Source organism: Temnothorax longispinosus, chromosome 8 (genome assembly GCF_030848805.1).
Source record: "Temnothorax longispinosus isolate EJ_2023e chromosome 8, Tlon_JGU_v1, whole genome shotgun sequence".
In the NCBI taxonomy this organism is placed as follows: Eukaryota; Metazoa; Arthropoda; class Insecta; order Hymenoptera; family Formicidae; genus Temnothorax; species Temnothorax longispinosus.
In genome coordinates, this window is record NC_092365.1 from 3,817,359 (window position 1) to 3,835,300 (window position 17,942).

General features: G+C 39.6%; 1 protein-coding gene across 4 annotated transcripts in view; it reads left to right on the top strand.

The window, feature by feature from the left end:
• Positions 1-2,337: 2,337 nt before the first annotated feature.
• Positions 2,338-17,942, top strand: part of LOC139817313 (uncharacterized) — a 43,733-nt gene continuing 28,128 nt past the window's right edge. For all 4 annotated transcript variants that reach the window (XR_011733192.1, XR_011733193.1, XM_071785291.1 and 1 more), the window contains exons 1-2: positions 2,338-2,733; positions 17,117-17,368. Coding sequence is in view for 2 of the 4 variants with exons in the window: in XM_071785291.1 (XP_071641392.1) it covers positions 17,138-17,368 (231 nt within the window). In the remaining 2 variants the exon portion in view is untranslated. The remainder of the gene's footprint in view (positions 2,734-17,116; positions 17,369-17,942) is intronic.

The following is a 17,942-nucleotide window of genomic DNA, read 5'->3' on the forward strand; positions in this document are numbered from 1 at the left end:
AGAAGCGTATTACGGGAGGATTCCGCGATATTAAACGCCTCACGTGCTTTATAAATCTGCCCTCTCGGATTCAGCCGCGCGACAAGATACGCGAAATATCGTCCCCCCGTTGTCGAGTTCATATTATCGTGCCAGGAGAGTCAATAAAAACGTACCGCGCGAAAGCTGCGTATCTCTCTGCATTTTCGAAGAACGGCATTCACCAGGGTCAATCTGTCCGCATTGTTCCGCGCTCGTTGCGTTCGTCGCGTATATTGTGCGGGCTGTATCGACGATGAAATTAAAAGCGAAATATTCGAACGTGTTATGAACACGCACACAGAACGTATTGTACACTATATGCAAAGCAATGCTTACTTCGGTTTCAATCACGAATTGAATAGAATTTTTTTGACAATATAGTATAACAGTATCGTTCCACGAGCACTGACAGCGATAGAGATATTGTTATTTCCGAATGCGATACACTTATTTTGTCGGTATCATATATAAAATTTCGCCGAACTACGCAACAGAATCTGTTCGATCAATTTATCTTAAAATATGCGCCAACCCACTGTACGTGGAAAAGCTGTTGAAAATGCCGTTGCACATCAGAGAACGTCTCGGAGAACTCGTGTAAAGCTACACGACCCAGGGAATACGCGATTACCAGGAACGAAAAAATTCTTTTAGCCGGGACAAGTTACAGTTACAGCCGGAAGAAATATGGCTGCATAAAGCGTGGAGACAGAGACTCGACAAGACGCAGTCACGATACCGCCGCCGCTGCTGCATTGCCGTATATATGTATGTAGAACCGCGTAATGCCACTATTTCACCGTGCTCTTCGGCAGGGCACACGTAATGAGATTGAGCCCGAGTGCGAGCGCGAAAGTTCGGATAGTATGCTTTCACGTAACCATGCCACCGCGGGTGGTAAGTATTCGGGTGTTTTACGGGCATAGTAACTTAACGGGCGAACTCGAGCTTAGACAACGTAAGAGGATTTGCACGCGATGTTATTTTCGCGCTGAGCAGCCCGAGGCTCGTACATTTTCTTCGAAGCGCGGAACGAAGAATGTTTAATAACTCGCTATTCACTGGGAAACTATAGTTGTCTCATAAATCATGCATTTTATGGAGGAAAAATTCGGCATAAAAATGGATTCGAGTATTCACTCGACACGCATTTGCAAATCTGATTCGTCAGAAGCATCTCTTTAGGTCATACCGTCCGATTTGCCGAGCTCGCACTCGGAGTTTTCTACGAACAAGTAAAAGTTAAACGTTTCTCTCAACTTGGTTGGAACTTTCGGTTCAAGTAAACACGCACGAAGCGCAAAATTTTCCGTATACCAAGGGAATAAAGTTTGCAGTTCCAAACATGCTGAAAAGCGGATTATTCTTTTTGGCAAAATCAAAAGAGCGCTCGGTGCGTTTTCACGGCAATCGTTTTTTAATTTATCTCTTTGAAACGCTGCCAAATGTAACGCAGAGCCAGCCAAAACGCTTGCTCCGTAGAATATCACGAAATACTGGAATCCTGAAAGTGTCACGCAACGTATCTGGCGCCAAGGTGACTGTTAATTCACACGTAACAATAACCCGTTAATCGTTGGCAAATAGCTGTAAAGTTCCTATATATGGAAACATTTCTCCGTATACTATAATTACAAAAGCGGCAGCTTGCGTTGCTCCTGATTTATTCATGCAGAGATTTGCATATCAACGATAACGCAACGCATTTAGTAATTGATATTCTTAGTGATATCGACTTTAACATTGTACACGTTTCCTGATTATAATAATAAGAAGTAACTGGGTCTCCTTAACGAGTACAGAATACATTCTGTAAAAATAATTCTTATTCAAGAAGTATAGTAGAAGTAAAAGTCGCCTTATTATTTAAAGTTTCTTCGACAAGAACGACCGTCTTCGACATCTTCCTGTATATCACTTTCGGATAAAAAAGTATCAAGCCGCCGTCTGACATTACATTTTCCAGCTCGATGTCTTTATTCTTAAATAAAGGAAACCTAGATGCGATCCATTGGAAACTGCGCGTATAAGAGATTTCAATTTGGTCGTAAATCCTCGAGAGTGGAAAACGCGCGAGCTTTGCTTCTATACAACTCGTTTCACATCAGCGGATCTCTAAACGTAAGATTTAGATAAATATCTTCCACTCTACCCGATGCCATCGGGGATAAGACGCAGCCCCGACGCCGATAAGGGCACCCCGCATCCGCGACAGGTCGCGGTCTCGCGTGTCGCCGCCGATCTGCGCCCCACGTCGGGATTCTCCACCCGCACCTTCCCGGCTCGGGGGTGCGTTTCAGTCAGCTTCGAGCCGCGAGTGGGGTAAGTTGCGCCGCGCGCCGGCTCGCTGGCCCTTCGCAGAGCGAGGCACCCAACGCCGCCCCGCGCACTCACTCATTCTCGTCCGCCGATAACGAGAAGCACAACCCCCGACGATCGGCGCATCGCCGCGCGCCGATTCAACCGGCGTGGCGCGGCGCGCGCTCGCGTAAAAAAGGTCCGCGAGGAGATCGAGAACGCGGGTGAATGCATCGTGATCGCACGAGCGTTATATTCGGCGAGCTTTCCTTTCTCTCGGTCTGCGCGTTTCGGTTCTTGTCTTTCGTGGGGGACTCGCCACTCGCCCCGAACTTTAATGACGACGACAGAAGAAAACGGCGGTAGAGTCGCGCGTCACACATGAACGCGAGCGGACAGCTTCATCATGCTGAGGTGAGTTCTTGTGTGTATTCCTCCCTTCTTGTATTCGATCTAGCTCGCGCCGTGACTGTGACTGCGCAATTTCTTATATAACCGCGGAAGACCCTTGGGGCGGGAAAGCTTCGCTCTTGTTGGGTTTTGCAATCACGGCGGAAAGTCTCTTCTCTCATCGGCTTGACATGTTCGTTATGTTTTTATGTTCTTATCGTTTCGCGTTTCTTTTAGCTAGCGGGTCCCCTCCATCAATTCTAACTTAATTTCTTCTCGATAAAAGTCGATGTGAATCAACACGATTTGCCAGTTCCGCGGCTCAAATTTTAAGACTTCCCATGAAGTACAAATGAATGATGAAGTCTCCATTTAATGTTCAATGCATTTCAATAATATTTCGATTTATGATTCAATTTATCTTTCAATTTGTGCCTTTCAAAGTCTCATACTCGATTACAATGCACTATACGAAATTATGCCATCATAAATAGTAAAAGTCATGCATAGGAAGTATATAGAGATGGTCGACTTTAACTCTTTTTTTCAAACAAATGTCATATTTCGAGGGTGATAGCTGCTAAGTTAAGTTTTAAACGGGAAACGTATAGAAGAATTTCAGGAAGAAGTTTATTCAAGAGAACTCAGCATCTGCATTCTCTTGCATCTTTTTTCAAGAAAGTTTGTGAACACAGGCGACTGGCCGTTGACCCTATTTCGCGAAGTAGTTTTATTTCATTTGGAACAAAAGTCTGTTTCTCGCCGAGTCTAGCGATAAGTACCTAGGGGGAACTCGCATAGCGCCAATACTGTCGATGCTGAATGTTAAAATGGAGATGCGTGATCGAACGAGAAATCGGATGGGACTGTGAATTGTAGCGCGAAACTACAACGATGCGAGCAAATCTCTCAAGTGGGTCAACAAGTTGAACATTCTGTAGACAGAATGTAGCTCGATTTTGTATTCGGGGACACACGTTGTGATACGATGATAAGAGTCGAAAACGTGAGTAGCAATCGTTAGTTTTACCGCTGGAGGCTTTTAAGAATTTATGATTAGAACACAGAAAAAAGGATTAGCTACTATAGCTTTAATTGTACAATAGGGATGATAACTAACATTTTTTGCAGCAAGAGCTACGATTTAACAATAGTGGCAAAACTTTAACGAAGAATTTTGCTACTATTGCTAAATTACAGCTTAGTTATCACTGTTTCACAACTACTTTGCTAAAGCAGCAAATCTTTTTTCCCCTGTGAATGGACGACTAAATTAATGCGTGCATGGTCTCTTTTAAATTGCGTGGCGAAAGACTAATGGATGGACTAATGGATGGATTGGATAAAAAGGAGCTAATCTATCGTATGCAAACATTCAGACGTTATTTTCTAAAAACGTGTTCGATAGGGGATATATTTAGCAACGATTACGTCGAAGCGACGACATTCTGGTATATCTAATTTATTCATCGCGTCGTGGGGAAAGAAACTCGTAGCTGTTCTTACATTTAGTCATTATTTTCGTCATCTTTTTCGGCCTGTTGACGCGAAGAAAGGAAGACGTAAGCCAATATTCCGCGCATTAGCATTCAGCTCTCCTGACACGTTCATAATGCCGAAAATGCGCGGCCATACGCCATGACGAATTACGCCAAAGTTGCCCATAATATTTTCTACGTCGCTGATGTTCTTACTGCTTTTTTTCTCCTCAAAAGGTAGTCGCCATTCATCTGCCTCGAGACTCTCCTGAGATATTATCCTCCTATCTCCGCCCTTCCTGCATTTCGCGCATGGCACACCGCCTGCAGAAAAACGAACGTCCTCGCTCGCAAATATTCCTACGTCTGTCGGAGTTCCGCACCATAAATTCTCGGCAATAGATAGTATGGTACGTTTTAATATTTACGAACGGCACTCGCTCACGAGCATTCGCACGTCGTGTAACACTGGCGGCCTTTATGTATTATTCGGCGCTCCAAGATTTACCATGAAGTCGAGCGCACCCTAGAGCAATCCGAGTTGTTTGCGGACACGCTGACCGGAATTTTGGATTAACCACAATACTATACAAAACATCGTAGAGAGAAAGAAGGAGGAAACACAGATTTTTTTCCGTGGTAGTTTCAGGAAAGCGTAATAAAAATTATATATACGCGAATATCAAAAGTAATAGAATAAAAATTACCTTTTGGAGTTTTTGAAGCTTTTAAAAGCGAGTTAATACGAATTAATACGAATACTTAATCGTACATTTGTAGAATCAGTAGAGTCAAACAAATTTAATTGTAGACTTACACGATATTATGATATTCATACAATAGGAGTTTTGCTAATATCAAAGAAATGTTAAAAACGAACCGATCAATTTCGCGCTCTATTTTTGCCGCGATCGATCGTGGGGTACTGTCGAACGAGCCATTGAAATGACGAGCGAAGTTGTGCGTTCTCCCATTGTTTCCTCTCTATTTTTTTTTACGCTCGTCGGCGCTGTGCCCGTCGTTCCGAAAGATTCCATTACGTACGTACATAAAGACGCGTCACGGAGAGATTCCGATCTCCGAGACTTGCCCGTACAATACATGCGACATTTTCATAATGCACAAGTTTACATTTCTCGGCAACCCCGTAAAACGGTTTTACGACCCCAGGGGATGGTTATCGCGTGGGAGAGGGATGATACTTTTCAACCGGACTTTATTACATCTGCGGGTACATCCCGCATCGCACCGGTATGTCTCTCCTTGCGCTAAGTTCTATTTTCGTTGCGCCATATCGATCCTCGCTTACGCCGTTTGAAGTCGTAACACCGCGTCGTTGGCCGTGCTAAATCTCGTTTACAAACGGCAAAATTAAACGAGCGACCATTGTCACGTATCAGCGAGGAAAGGAAAAGGAAAAAAAAGAAAGAGAAACGACGCTAATACCCGGAGGGATAAACGCGGAAATACGTGTAAATCAGTCCGAGTCGTATTTTAACCAAACGCTCGTTTTGGGGAGCACAAGACACATGCAAATAAATCGCGTGTCGTGTCGTATGTCGAAAGAGCTGGATACGAACACTTGCGATTTATCGAGGTTCAATCCTTTTAAATATGAATATTCAACATGTCAATTGTAAATAAAGAATCTCCTTCATTTATGATTGATTTACTGAGTATTCATGGGAGACGTAAGGATATGCGTTTGAAAAATTGTTTTATTTAATATTATTAATTGTTAAATGCAGCGTTACGTAGTTTTCATCTTCATTTTACGGCATTACCTACGGCATTACCTACCGGAGTAAATACCCGGAGTGAATACTTTTCGTAACGACTTTGCAATTCTCCGTGAAATGAATTGCGAAAGTAGTAAAAACTAGTAAGTACAGCCATAGAGTCGTTCTTTCTTTTTTCCTCTTTTTGTGATGCTGCAAAGCTGTTCCGCTTTAAAATGAACGTGGCTCTAAATGTGCCACGGTTGCCTGGCATAGGAATCAAATTTAAAAATTCCCGATGTGCCGTTGCGCGCGCGTCCACCGAGCCCGCTCCGTCACAGTGGTCGAGCTTGATAATTAAACCGACACGGCTGCATTAATGCTATAATAAGTGCACTCTGGGTACGATCTTCATTATATCTTTTTTAATCATTCACGCATAATGCCTTAATTAACGACTAGCTGGTACATATCAGAATTTCTATATAACTTGGAAGTTTTTTTTACCCTCTAAATAATCGTTCACAAGGTTGACACTTTTTAATTAACTGCTGAAGCAAAATCTATACATCCACTCTTAAAGCTAAAATTTCTTTAGAATCTTAAAACACTTCGTGTTAGCCTCCATAATTATGTTAGCCATCGATTTCCTCTTCAGCAAAAAAATCGGCTATAATTTCATCTAAGAATTTTTCAGAATACGGTGGGTAATTGCAAGAAAGAGAGGCTCGATAAATAAAATACGGAATACACCTAACGACACGTTTCGAGAACTCCCGAGGAAATCCAACAGTCGAAGGTATTTACGTTCGAATGTTTCTCTCATGGATATTTTATCGAACATTTCGCGCATTTCTACAGAGATCCGGTCGCATATTAAATATGGATAAACCAATAGAGAGACAGTGCGCGTTGCGCGACAATATACGAAAGTACCGACAAAATGTTGAGTTCGTCAATTAACAAACATGCGGATCGATGGTCAGATTAATTGTTGTCGTTAACAGAGCTGCTCGCTATGCTCGCAGAATCCCCCTTTGCTGGAACGGAGTAATTAATTGCTAACTGGTAACAACGCTTGCGGACACGCGCCGACGACGACGGTACTCGTCATTAATTGAGAATCCAATCGAAAGTTACATCGTTACTTTGACTACGTGCGATACAAGTCGGGCCGGAGCGCGCCGAGATTCGTTTTCACGTTTTCCATTAAAATTCCTCACACCCTACCGTGTCAATTATTCACGTTCCTTCAAGTAGGGCGATATTTCGAACACGTAAAACCTTCTTTGTTGAATTTTTTTTCGAGATACACGCGAGTAAATGTTATTTCTGTAATCATTTTTATTGTAATCAATTTTACTTCTTATAATATATTGTACAAGATATTTAGAATTCCCTATCTTAATTTAAATAATTATAACCTACAGATGAAAATTGCATATCATTTAATTTTGTCTGATTTATAAACAGTAATAACTCAAGATTTCGTATCTGTTAAGGATTTTACTACTACGATATCGCGAACATCGTAAGCTTGAGAGAAACCTTTCGTTCAAGAATTTCCCTTCGAGAATTTCCCGTCGCGCAGGCTTCGACGGTCGACAGGGAGATTTTGCGAGGCGCTTAACTTGAAATGTTTCTTCAAATTGCCGTGGGAGTAAATCGACTTCATGGGATGTAACGGTATGCCTAGGAGAAGCTATACTCTAACGATGGGAAATTACGCCCGGCGCATCAATATGATAACGAGATCGCGATATCAAGAGAGGTAACGTTTTGTCTCCCGTTTAATTTATCTTTCGCCGTTTCTCTCGGTATACGCGATTGTCGCGTAGGTGTCCATCTTTGCGAATTTGCATATTGACATTTACCGCCGCCGATTTTTATGTCAGAGTATAGGTATACGGTAAAACGGAACGTTTTACGCTTGGAGAGACGTACGATTTTTATTACGTTGTAAAGCTTTCCTTGCTATTTCGTTTTCCATTCCGATTCAGCAGTTAACGATTGCACATCGCTACGTTTTCGCATATCCGGCTATATTAAATCGGAAATCTATCTATTCAAGTACTCGAAGTTTATTTATTGGTACTCATGCTACGTAATTATAACAATCTCTCGACGCACTTACACGATTCGCGATTTACCATAACGTCGAATGCATCGTTCTATCGTAACTTTCGATCCATGATTAATCTGTCGAACCGTTCGTCGTATCGTACGTGAATCGTGCATCTGTCTCCATTGTATGCTTTACAATTATCGTCTGATTCGGAATGGATTCGGAATAGTTCGCGAGTAACCCCCTGAACGTAATCCCCGAACGGTAGGACCCCCGAGATCCGCGCACATTATACAAACTTGGCGTGATATGAAACAACTTGCTGGAGCAGGTCGGCGTTAATGCCATTACATTACCCATTTAATCTGAATACCATCAACATAATCATGTTTGCCAGCATCTTGCCTTGGCCTGCCAGCCCTCTGTATCTCGTCTATTTAATTATGCCTCCTTCACCGAGATTACGAGGGAAGACGCGGTGACATTTAGCGGAGCGAGGGCAACGCCGGCCTTAAAGACACCGCAATCGGTAGTGGTGAGACCGCGACTCTGATGGATTGCTATCCTGTCATTCTCTCTGGATCCTGGTTCTTGGATCGGTAAAAAGTAATTGATATAGTTCGGTAGATGACTTCGGAGAAGAAAAACAAAGAGACGAAGCGGACGGCACTTGGACAAGTAAAAGGAATGAGCTCTTGGTCGACTACTTGTACCTTTTCTAACGGTAACCGTATTCGCGGATCAATCGCGGAAGAGATGCAGTATTTCCTTCGCTATATATGCACGGTTACTTTGTCGGAGCGCTTGATATTCCGCTCTCTCGGAGGACCTCTTCTCCGAACCCCCGATGGTCTTACTCTAAGTTTACTAACCCAATCATTCAGAATTTAATCTAGCTTGCGGGAATGAAAATTTTTTTTCTGTCGTATCAATAAAGTTCTTTTCTAGAATCAGAGAGTGGTTCGAGAATAGATCGACTGCTAACTCGTTAAAAACTTTTTACAATACACAATATAAGTTTAACTTGTCATAGATATTTTTTGCAATATTTGCTCTTAAAAGGATGCACATAAATCTTAATAAATGTTTAGAAATGAAGAGATTAAGAAAGAGTCCGCCGCTATTTTTCATTAAATGTTCCTGCTCATTTTAATTTCCGAGATAAATATCAGTTTATATTACGAGAAAAGCACGTTTATGTTAGATACAGTTCGTTAGCGGTGAGCATATGCATCTACCATTAGTGAAAATGTATCCGGCCTAAACTATTAGCACTATATGCTACAAGTCATTAGCGTAATTATGAATTGATAAACTTTTCCTCCTACGAGAAGATTAGGATTTCTCGGAACTGCTGGATTTTCCGAAATCCATTTCCGCGCGTTTTATTTCCTTTCCCGCGGCATCGGAAATTTCACTTTTTGTTTCGGACACGTCGCTACAGGCGCCTCGCCTGTAAGAGCGAAAAAGTTCCGCTGACGTGACGTCGATTTTTGCAGTTGAATTTCTGATGTTGACAGGCTGTTACGCATTAGCTTTGAACGAATAGTTATAAAGAATTTTGTTTTCACAACGGTAGCTGTATTTATTCTTCAGATTATACGCGCTTCTGTATAGGTATGAAGCTTTTAATTTTTGTTGGCAACGTACGTCGTTTTCTCGTTTCGTTTGCGTGGTAATAGGAGAAATTTAAGTAATAAGGAGCTACTTTGTCTGACTCAGCGTTGCCGCGTTAAATACAAGGGGCGTTCTACAACAGAATTACGCTCTTTCTCGCGCGCTCATTACGACGCTCTCGATGAATACGATAAATCCGTATGACAAAAGAGAAATACAGCGGCCACTATCCCGAGATATAAATATTGTGGAATTTTGCACCGCGCGCGAAAAGTGCTATCTCGAGCTTTTTGTTCTCTAATTTACTTATTATACACGATCATTCAGCTTGCAGATTATTTCGAAGCATTTACTGCAATACGTTAACATTCTCAGAAATGAGAATTTTATCGAAAGATTTCAAGCTTTTCCAGCTAGAATCTGTTGAGAATAACACGTGGCTTCTGTCTATTCCGTGAAGTGTTTCAGGAAATACCGAGTATTTAGCAACGAGATTTCTACAAAGCGACAGCAGCAATTTTTTGTATCTATGAATGCTTTTGTATCTATATCTGTGAATGCTTTTATGAATTCTACGAATTCACGATTGCTTATACAAATATACGTATGGACTTTCATTTCTATAATGATTTCCTAGTAAAGATGACAGAGTAAAAGGACAGTATTGGTTTAATATAAAAATCATATCAACAAGAAAAGGATGAAATATAAAAAGCTGACCTTATTTTATAGAGAATCCTCGATTAAAGTTAAGTGCTTTTACCATCATTTGAAGATATAAAAATGCTTCAAATGTCAACAATAAGAATTACAGAAAAGATGTTCTTTTTAAGGTCGTGCTATTGGCCTCGTTGGACAAAGACTTCTTAAACTAAAGTTGTTACAATAATAAAAGAATGGCGCGTGTAGCCTCACCTGGATCAACTTTCCATTTAATTTTAATTCCTTAACTTTTCATTAAATTTCGTCGAAAACTCGATAAAAGAATTAAAGTGAGTGCTTGTGTTAAAATTTTATCTAGAAATGGCTTTTGTGTATTCAGGCCGCCTACACACTTATGATATACGCAAAAAAAATCCCTCGATAAAGTGAAATCGTCAAGCATTCATTCTCTCATGAAATCGTCAAGCATTCATTCTCTCAGTCTCTCTTTTATTCTCTTGCATCCTCTCTGTATTTTTATTTCACTCATTTTGCATTTTCTTTTCCTTCAGAAAAATCGCGATGCCGGATAATTGAATATAGAATTATAGATGGCGTCCCTTTTTTTGACGTATTCTGCCGCATATTTTATTGCGAAAAATATTACCGATATCGGTGTCTCTCTCTTATTATTGTTTAGTGTGTTATTGCGATAAATATTACCACATGCCTCGATGGTCGAAATGGTACGACGTTCTACACGGAATGAGGAAGGTTCCAGGTTCGAACCCTGGCTGAGGTAATATTTTTCGCAATAAATTTAATAATTTAATTTAATTTAAATTAATTTAAAAATAAGATGCTTATATATATAAGTATCAAAGATTATTAACGTTTTGACGACGAGGACCAAAACCAATGGTCGAATCGTCACGATAATTGTTTGCCAATTATAGCCGGAAATGAAAGTTTAATTGTTTGTTATTGTTGGCAAGTTACGAATGTACTTATGGTTTATTTAACCTACATGTATTTTCAAAGTGGACTAAATATTCTAGTTGGTGTTTAAGTAAGACTTCGTAATGAACAGTTCTAGGTTTTGTTGAAATAATCAGCGTTGACGATTGGTTTGCTCGAAAACTGCAAGTAAGCGCTGGCTTCAAGAGCCCCATCATCACTTGCGAGCTACAATATATAGTCTGCCAACATCTCCACTCGCACAACTCCCGGCGTCTACGTGTTTCTCGTTTATCCTCGACCCGTCAGAAACTCACTTATTCGTGGTCCACCCCTTCGGGATAGGTACGTGCCCGCGGAATAATTTTGTAGACGATAAAAATTGAAACGAATCGCGGTCGTACGCGTATACACGGCATCGCACTCTGCGGGATTGGCATGAATTCCACGCCGTTAAGCTCGCCCGTTTCATTTGCCGGCTTGCCCCAACAGAAGACAAATGGTTTCCTCGGATGCCCGCGGGAAAAATGATAAGAGAAAAGGCGCGAGTGGGTGGCCGGAAAGAACGCTGCGTGTCGGCATGTTTGTTGATCCATACGTATAGATTAACGGTGATACCCTTCAGCTTTCCGAGGACTTAACTCGCTCGATTATCACTAGACTTACGGAATCGTTTGTCTTAATGGCACGTCAATTAGTATTCAGTTAGTTGATTTTGCCTAGTGACTATCCGCGGTGCTAATCGAGCGTGATAAACGTTTTCGCGTTATATTTGGATATACGGAGATTTAATAGAGTGATGCGGGCGTGATTAATTATATTGCCTTCATTTAAGTACTGATACCGAGAGCCAAAAAAGTGATTGATAAATGGTTGTTTGATTAAGTCAGGGTATTTAATATTTATTATATATAAGAATAATTACCTTTTGTAATTAGTTACTCTTCTTAGTGACAAAATATCTTAAGAGTGCCATATAATAGTCTAGTAATACCGTATCTTATTATGTGTTTTTATTATCTGTTCCGACTTACTCCTTATCGATCTTATTTGCATGCCGTTGTTTGGTCGATAAACTCTCAACTTGCTCAACGAAAATTAATTATCGGATCGACAAAGGCAACTCCGAAACAGAAATATTTAATAGTTTCGGAGTCAAAATTTGTAGTGGCAGTCTACTAGATCGCAAACAGCAATTCGAAACATTAATAATAGAAATAATAAAAAAAAAATGAGATTGTAATATATGACGGATATCGCGGTATAAACTTTCGATTCTTAACATTTTACTTGTAATGACGTGAACATCGTCAAGCTTTCCATGCAATACACAGACTTTTCTGTATCCATCGAATGCATTTCACCTTGGAGTCTAATTGTCGTGCTCGGCATTATGCATTCAGTAGCTTAAGAACTCACGCCGCGCGGAAGTTCAGTCTCGCAAGAGAAATACGAAGAGAGCTTCAGAGAACACTCGCTATTACGAACTCGCGTCGCGTTCCATCTTCGTTAACGCCGCTTCTCGTCCGTCCAATAATTCATACGTCTTTTCAGACACGACGGTGTGCAACGTGATAATTACGTTCTGAGAGATATTCTTAGGCCTTAAATAAACGCGCGCGCGCGCGCAGCATCTAATTCAGCCGGCGAACACCGTAGTAAACGGTACTGACGGTAGTCGTTTACAACTACGAATGTTCGTGCTAGGTAGCCGTAAATGACTTGTCGGTCGAGTGATATACGGTATACGGCCTACGGCGCAGAGTCGATCCGTCGAAGTATCGCAACGAGTAATTGACTGCGCACTCTGCTTGCTCCGATTAATTAACTTTCAGTACTTTGTCGTTCTCGCGCTATCCCGATACAGCGGCCATTTAATGAATATCCTGGACGCCCAACCCCCGCAGTATTGTTCGATATTTTAATTTCTCAACTCATTTTATAATTCCTTTTTCTTCTTTTTAATCAATACACGTCGCACACAATGGATTTTTTTCTTACCGACGTTATTTAAGCCTCGATGTATGTCAATGACGTACATTGAGATTTAAAAATAATTTCAGTTTAGGGTAAACTCGGGTAAGATGGCCATACAGGAAAGATGGTCAACCCATGTTCATTCGATGTTTCATGGCATGCTAGATTGAAAGAACATAAGTTGGCCATTTTTTCCTTTGGCCATCTTATCCGAGTTTACCCTATTTAATTATCTTTTTTATATTTATTTACTTTTTTCTATTTTAAGAAAAAAAGGATGCAATACAGCTATTTGCTCCCACGCGTTTTTCTCATACCTTCATCTACAGTAAAATGAAAAGCTAGTAATTTTAAATGTAGCACGTGCAATGCATTTTCCGTTACAATTCGGTAAAGTGCTTGTAATATTTAGTAAATAGGAATATTTATCGCTTGTTTTGGGTCAGTTTATTTTGTAGTTCATTAACGCATTACTGTATTTAAATAGTTAATTACTCTGAACGATTTGTCACACACAGGTATAATTACAAAATTGCCGTACTATTGTAATGTTATTGTATCGCGGTTGTTACTTTAAATTTATTATGAGCTTTCTTTTTTTCAGATATATTTATTTAATACAAAATATATGTCTCAAAAAGTGATATTGATATTGTATTAATCATTTTACAGATTAATTTGAACAGACTGATTTAAATAACACTATGTCATTTTATTAAATCGAAAAACGCCGTGCATTATTTGATGTTGTAAAGCAAAAATAATTAGGCTTCTAATTCATAGTTATCTCTATAGTCATTGAATAATTGGCCTTAGTTGGTTTGTTCATTTTATAGTCTACAGTAATTAATTTAAGTGGTGACACGTATAATCGCAAAATGTCGCCGTACTTGCAGCAGCATATTGCGCACTATCGAATGGTTTTAATTGCGACTCGCGTTACTCAATCAACATCAATAGCACGTTAATTAGTTTATTACACCTGAAACTTGCGCGTGGCTCAACCGTTGACGTAATCGCAGTCCGCTAAAGAAAATGCCGGCGCTGATAACGTAGATAATCTCGCGACGATATGCAAGCTGCGAAGTTGACTTAGAAAGACTTTCGCGTGGGCGATAAAATAACGAGCGCACGTCATGACTGTTAAATGTCAGCGAAATATTTTCAACGCGCGCCTCATCGAGCGGCGCCATAAGTTGAGTAAACGTGTCGCGCTTACACAAGATCGTAATGGTGTCGGCAGTCTAAGACCATTGAATTATGAAAAACCTCGATGTGAAATTCTATTCTATGTCGCGTGTTTCTTATCATCATATTCGCTGAGTGGATTCCCGATGTTACTCGATATTGAGTATGCTCTTTGTCAAAATTTCAAGTGCGATAGATTTGTACGAAGTGCACCTTTACGAGACAAGTAACCTCGTAATAAATGCATATACGGAAGTTTCGTATATCTTGAAACTGTAATACATAGATGAAGAATATTTGTACGCACAGTCTAAGTTGCTTACTCAGTGGATGAGGAAAACGTGTCGGCAGATATAATATCGTTACGCTATACGTGCAGATCTCTAAGTTTTCGCAAGAGAGAGATTTCGTGGAACTTTCTTTCAGAAGTCGCGCTTCTGTTTGGAATAATGGCAAAAAATAAGAAGAAGTACCAACGAAATTAATGCCGTCTCGCGCCTACGTCGAAAAGTTTTTCGTAATGACTAGATTTCGTGCCACTCTCGTTGCTTTAATTAACGTGCCACAGATTTACAGATTTCGGCTTGAAATTTTTCGTAAAATTTCACGCTCGTTTTACTAAACGGTACAAACAGGTAAATTTTAACATGTGTCAAGTGTTAGTATTTTTAATTTTCCTAAAAAGAAGTAATGATATTACAGAGTTGTGTTTTGTGACGCGTAGAAATAAAATTTAACGTAAAAGATTTGTGATGCTGGCTAGAGCTTAAAATATCTTCTATATTTTAAGCTCTAGCAGCGCTCACAGTTTTTTGCGTTGAATATTTTTTTCACACATTTTTTTCTGACTGAAAAATTAGCGTGTATAGCATACGAGATACTAGGACTTTTTTAACGCGGATTATTTTTCTGTTAATAATAATGTCTAAAATTGCAGTAATAATACTCGGTAAGTTACGAGTCGCGGACTCGTTCCAAAAATACGTCCCACAAGTTACATTGACGTGAAAATTTCTGTAGGAATTCATTTACAAGCGAAGATAATTCATGAAAATACTTAGAATGAGAAAACGGTAATAAAAAATGGTAAAGAAAAAACAATTCGTATATCTTCGTTTAATTTTCACGAAAAATACATGGGTGGTATTTTTGTTATATCAATTATCTTAAATTATATCATTTCAGCTTTTAACTTCAAAAAGCACATTATTTGCTGACCATTTTCGCAAAAAAATTATTCTCTGTTAATAAAAAGTTTCCCAATAAAGCCTTTATTGACTCCGCTAAACTAAATGTCGACCAAACATCGTACCTATAAAATATACCTATAAACGAATTTTATTCACCTTGTTGATCGCGTTCAGCAAAACAATTAACGATATCACGATAATTCATCCACGTTGCCGATGGTCATGTTTTCAGAACGCACAGTATCCCGTTCATGCTCGTGTCTCCATATTTCGCATTTAATTACATAATATGAGATATAAACAGATGTTCAATTTCCTAGTTATTATTCAGTTTTACGTAGTTTTCCAATAAATAATCATATAGACCGGTATCGCATATTTTTCAATTGAATTATGTGTATAATTTCAAATTTTGTTCCGGATCTTCCCTCATCCGGAATAGATTACGAAATATTTTTCCACGTGTTTACCGAGTTCGCATGAAAGGCTTTCTGCACTGCTTACATTTATGACATACAATACCCGGTCGTAAATTAATCCGCTCTGGAACTGTTTTAGACCTATACGCGAATCGATAATATATGCACGGCCTATATGCAAGAGGTGTTACGTGCGATGAGAGACATGCTCCCATCGGCGCATCAAAATGCACGTCGCAGTTCGGGTCGGGGAATTAGGCAGGCCAATATAATGCCCTGAACCCCGCTGTGCACTTATCTGGGTCATCTTCCGGGTAGAAACTGTTCATGTAGCGTAGACATGTAATGAATGTTCTTGGAAACCCGTTGGGCATTTAATTGTCTATCCGGGAACATATATGTGCATTGAACGTAGTTCTTATAATTATAATAGTAGCTTAAGCTATATATATATATATATATATATATATATATTTATATATATATGTATCTTCTGTCTGAGGTAATTAGACTTTAATATTTTTATGTATTAAAAGATATTTAATAATTTAACAATATACATTAAATAATTTCATAAAACTAACCATATTATACTAACATATACAAATATAGTTAGTATAATAATATGTATTCTTCTCATTTAAGTAGACCCTCGAGTCGTAATTTTTTGTGCATTCTGAAGAGAGAAATGTCGTTTCAAGCAATTAAGTTCGTAGTTCTGTAGTACTGCACTTATCTTTTTAACGTGCCACACAAAAAACTCGGAAGAAGTTTAAAGAGTTTTGTTACTTCTTCAAACTTCTAATAGGCAATGCTAGCCTCTTAGTATGGAGGTGGCATCTTTGCAATTGTGTTAATGATCGTACCTCGAAGCAAAACATTCTTTTGTCGCAAAGATACGCTATAATCTCGAAATTTCTCTGAGATACAGCTTGAAAATTCACAAGTTACTTAAATATATTCTTTAATAGTTAACATAGTTAATTTCATAAGTACTTCAATGTATTCTAATATACCCCTTACGTCACATATTTGTCATAGAACGCGTGTTATTTGATATTAATATTGATTAAAAAATAATATTGACGCTAAATAATCTTTTGCGAATATTTCTGGCGAGATTTTTGGTGAGATGGGGAAATCCATTGTGTCGCAGAGATAAAAGGATGTCGCCGTGATGTTACATCGAAGCGCTTCGTCGCGGCGCCGGCGAGCGTCGCCAAACGTGGCAAACTCGAGCCAGCCGGCATCTCCGACGATGCGAGGTCGACGAGCGAGCGTAGCCACTGAAAAACCCCTCATCTTGCCACCAAGTAGCCCCGGCGGAACGATGGAAAGGCAACGGTCGCCGAGGGGTAGCGTGGTGCCGAATATTGCTCTGGATACCGAGAGCGACTCCCCCGACGAGGTTAGTACTGCACCCTCTTACATTTCTAGAATTCCACTATAATCTCTTTATATATGTATTCGAATCGTTATTGCTTTTAGTACACTAGAAATCCAAGTTATTTCTACACGTATAAACGTCTAAAAATGACACATTTGACCAAAGCTCGTTTTACATGTTTTGTTGCTGTTAAATCAACACGTTCAATCATCCTATTAAATTATAGTTAATACGTTCAACCGTGTTAAATAACGTGATTTAAAACGGCAAGAAATGTGTATATAAGAAAAGCTTCAGTTAAAATAATATACTTGAATTTGCAGTGTATACAGTAACATGAACAGTATGAACACTCTTGCCCGCAACAATTATTTTTGGTATATGTGCGGCCGAGCACAAATGTCAAAACCTCATTCTTTCCGAGAAGATGTGTGAAGATCTAATTTACTATTTTTAGAACTGTCACGAATAATGATTTAAGCAATTCGATCGACGACAATTTTACAATACTGACAATTGGGTAGAGCACAGAAAATAACTCCAATTAATTGAAATTCTCAGTCAACCGAGCTCCGAGCCTGTAGCAGTTTTCATT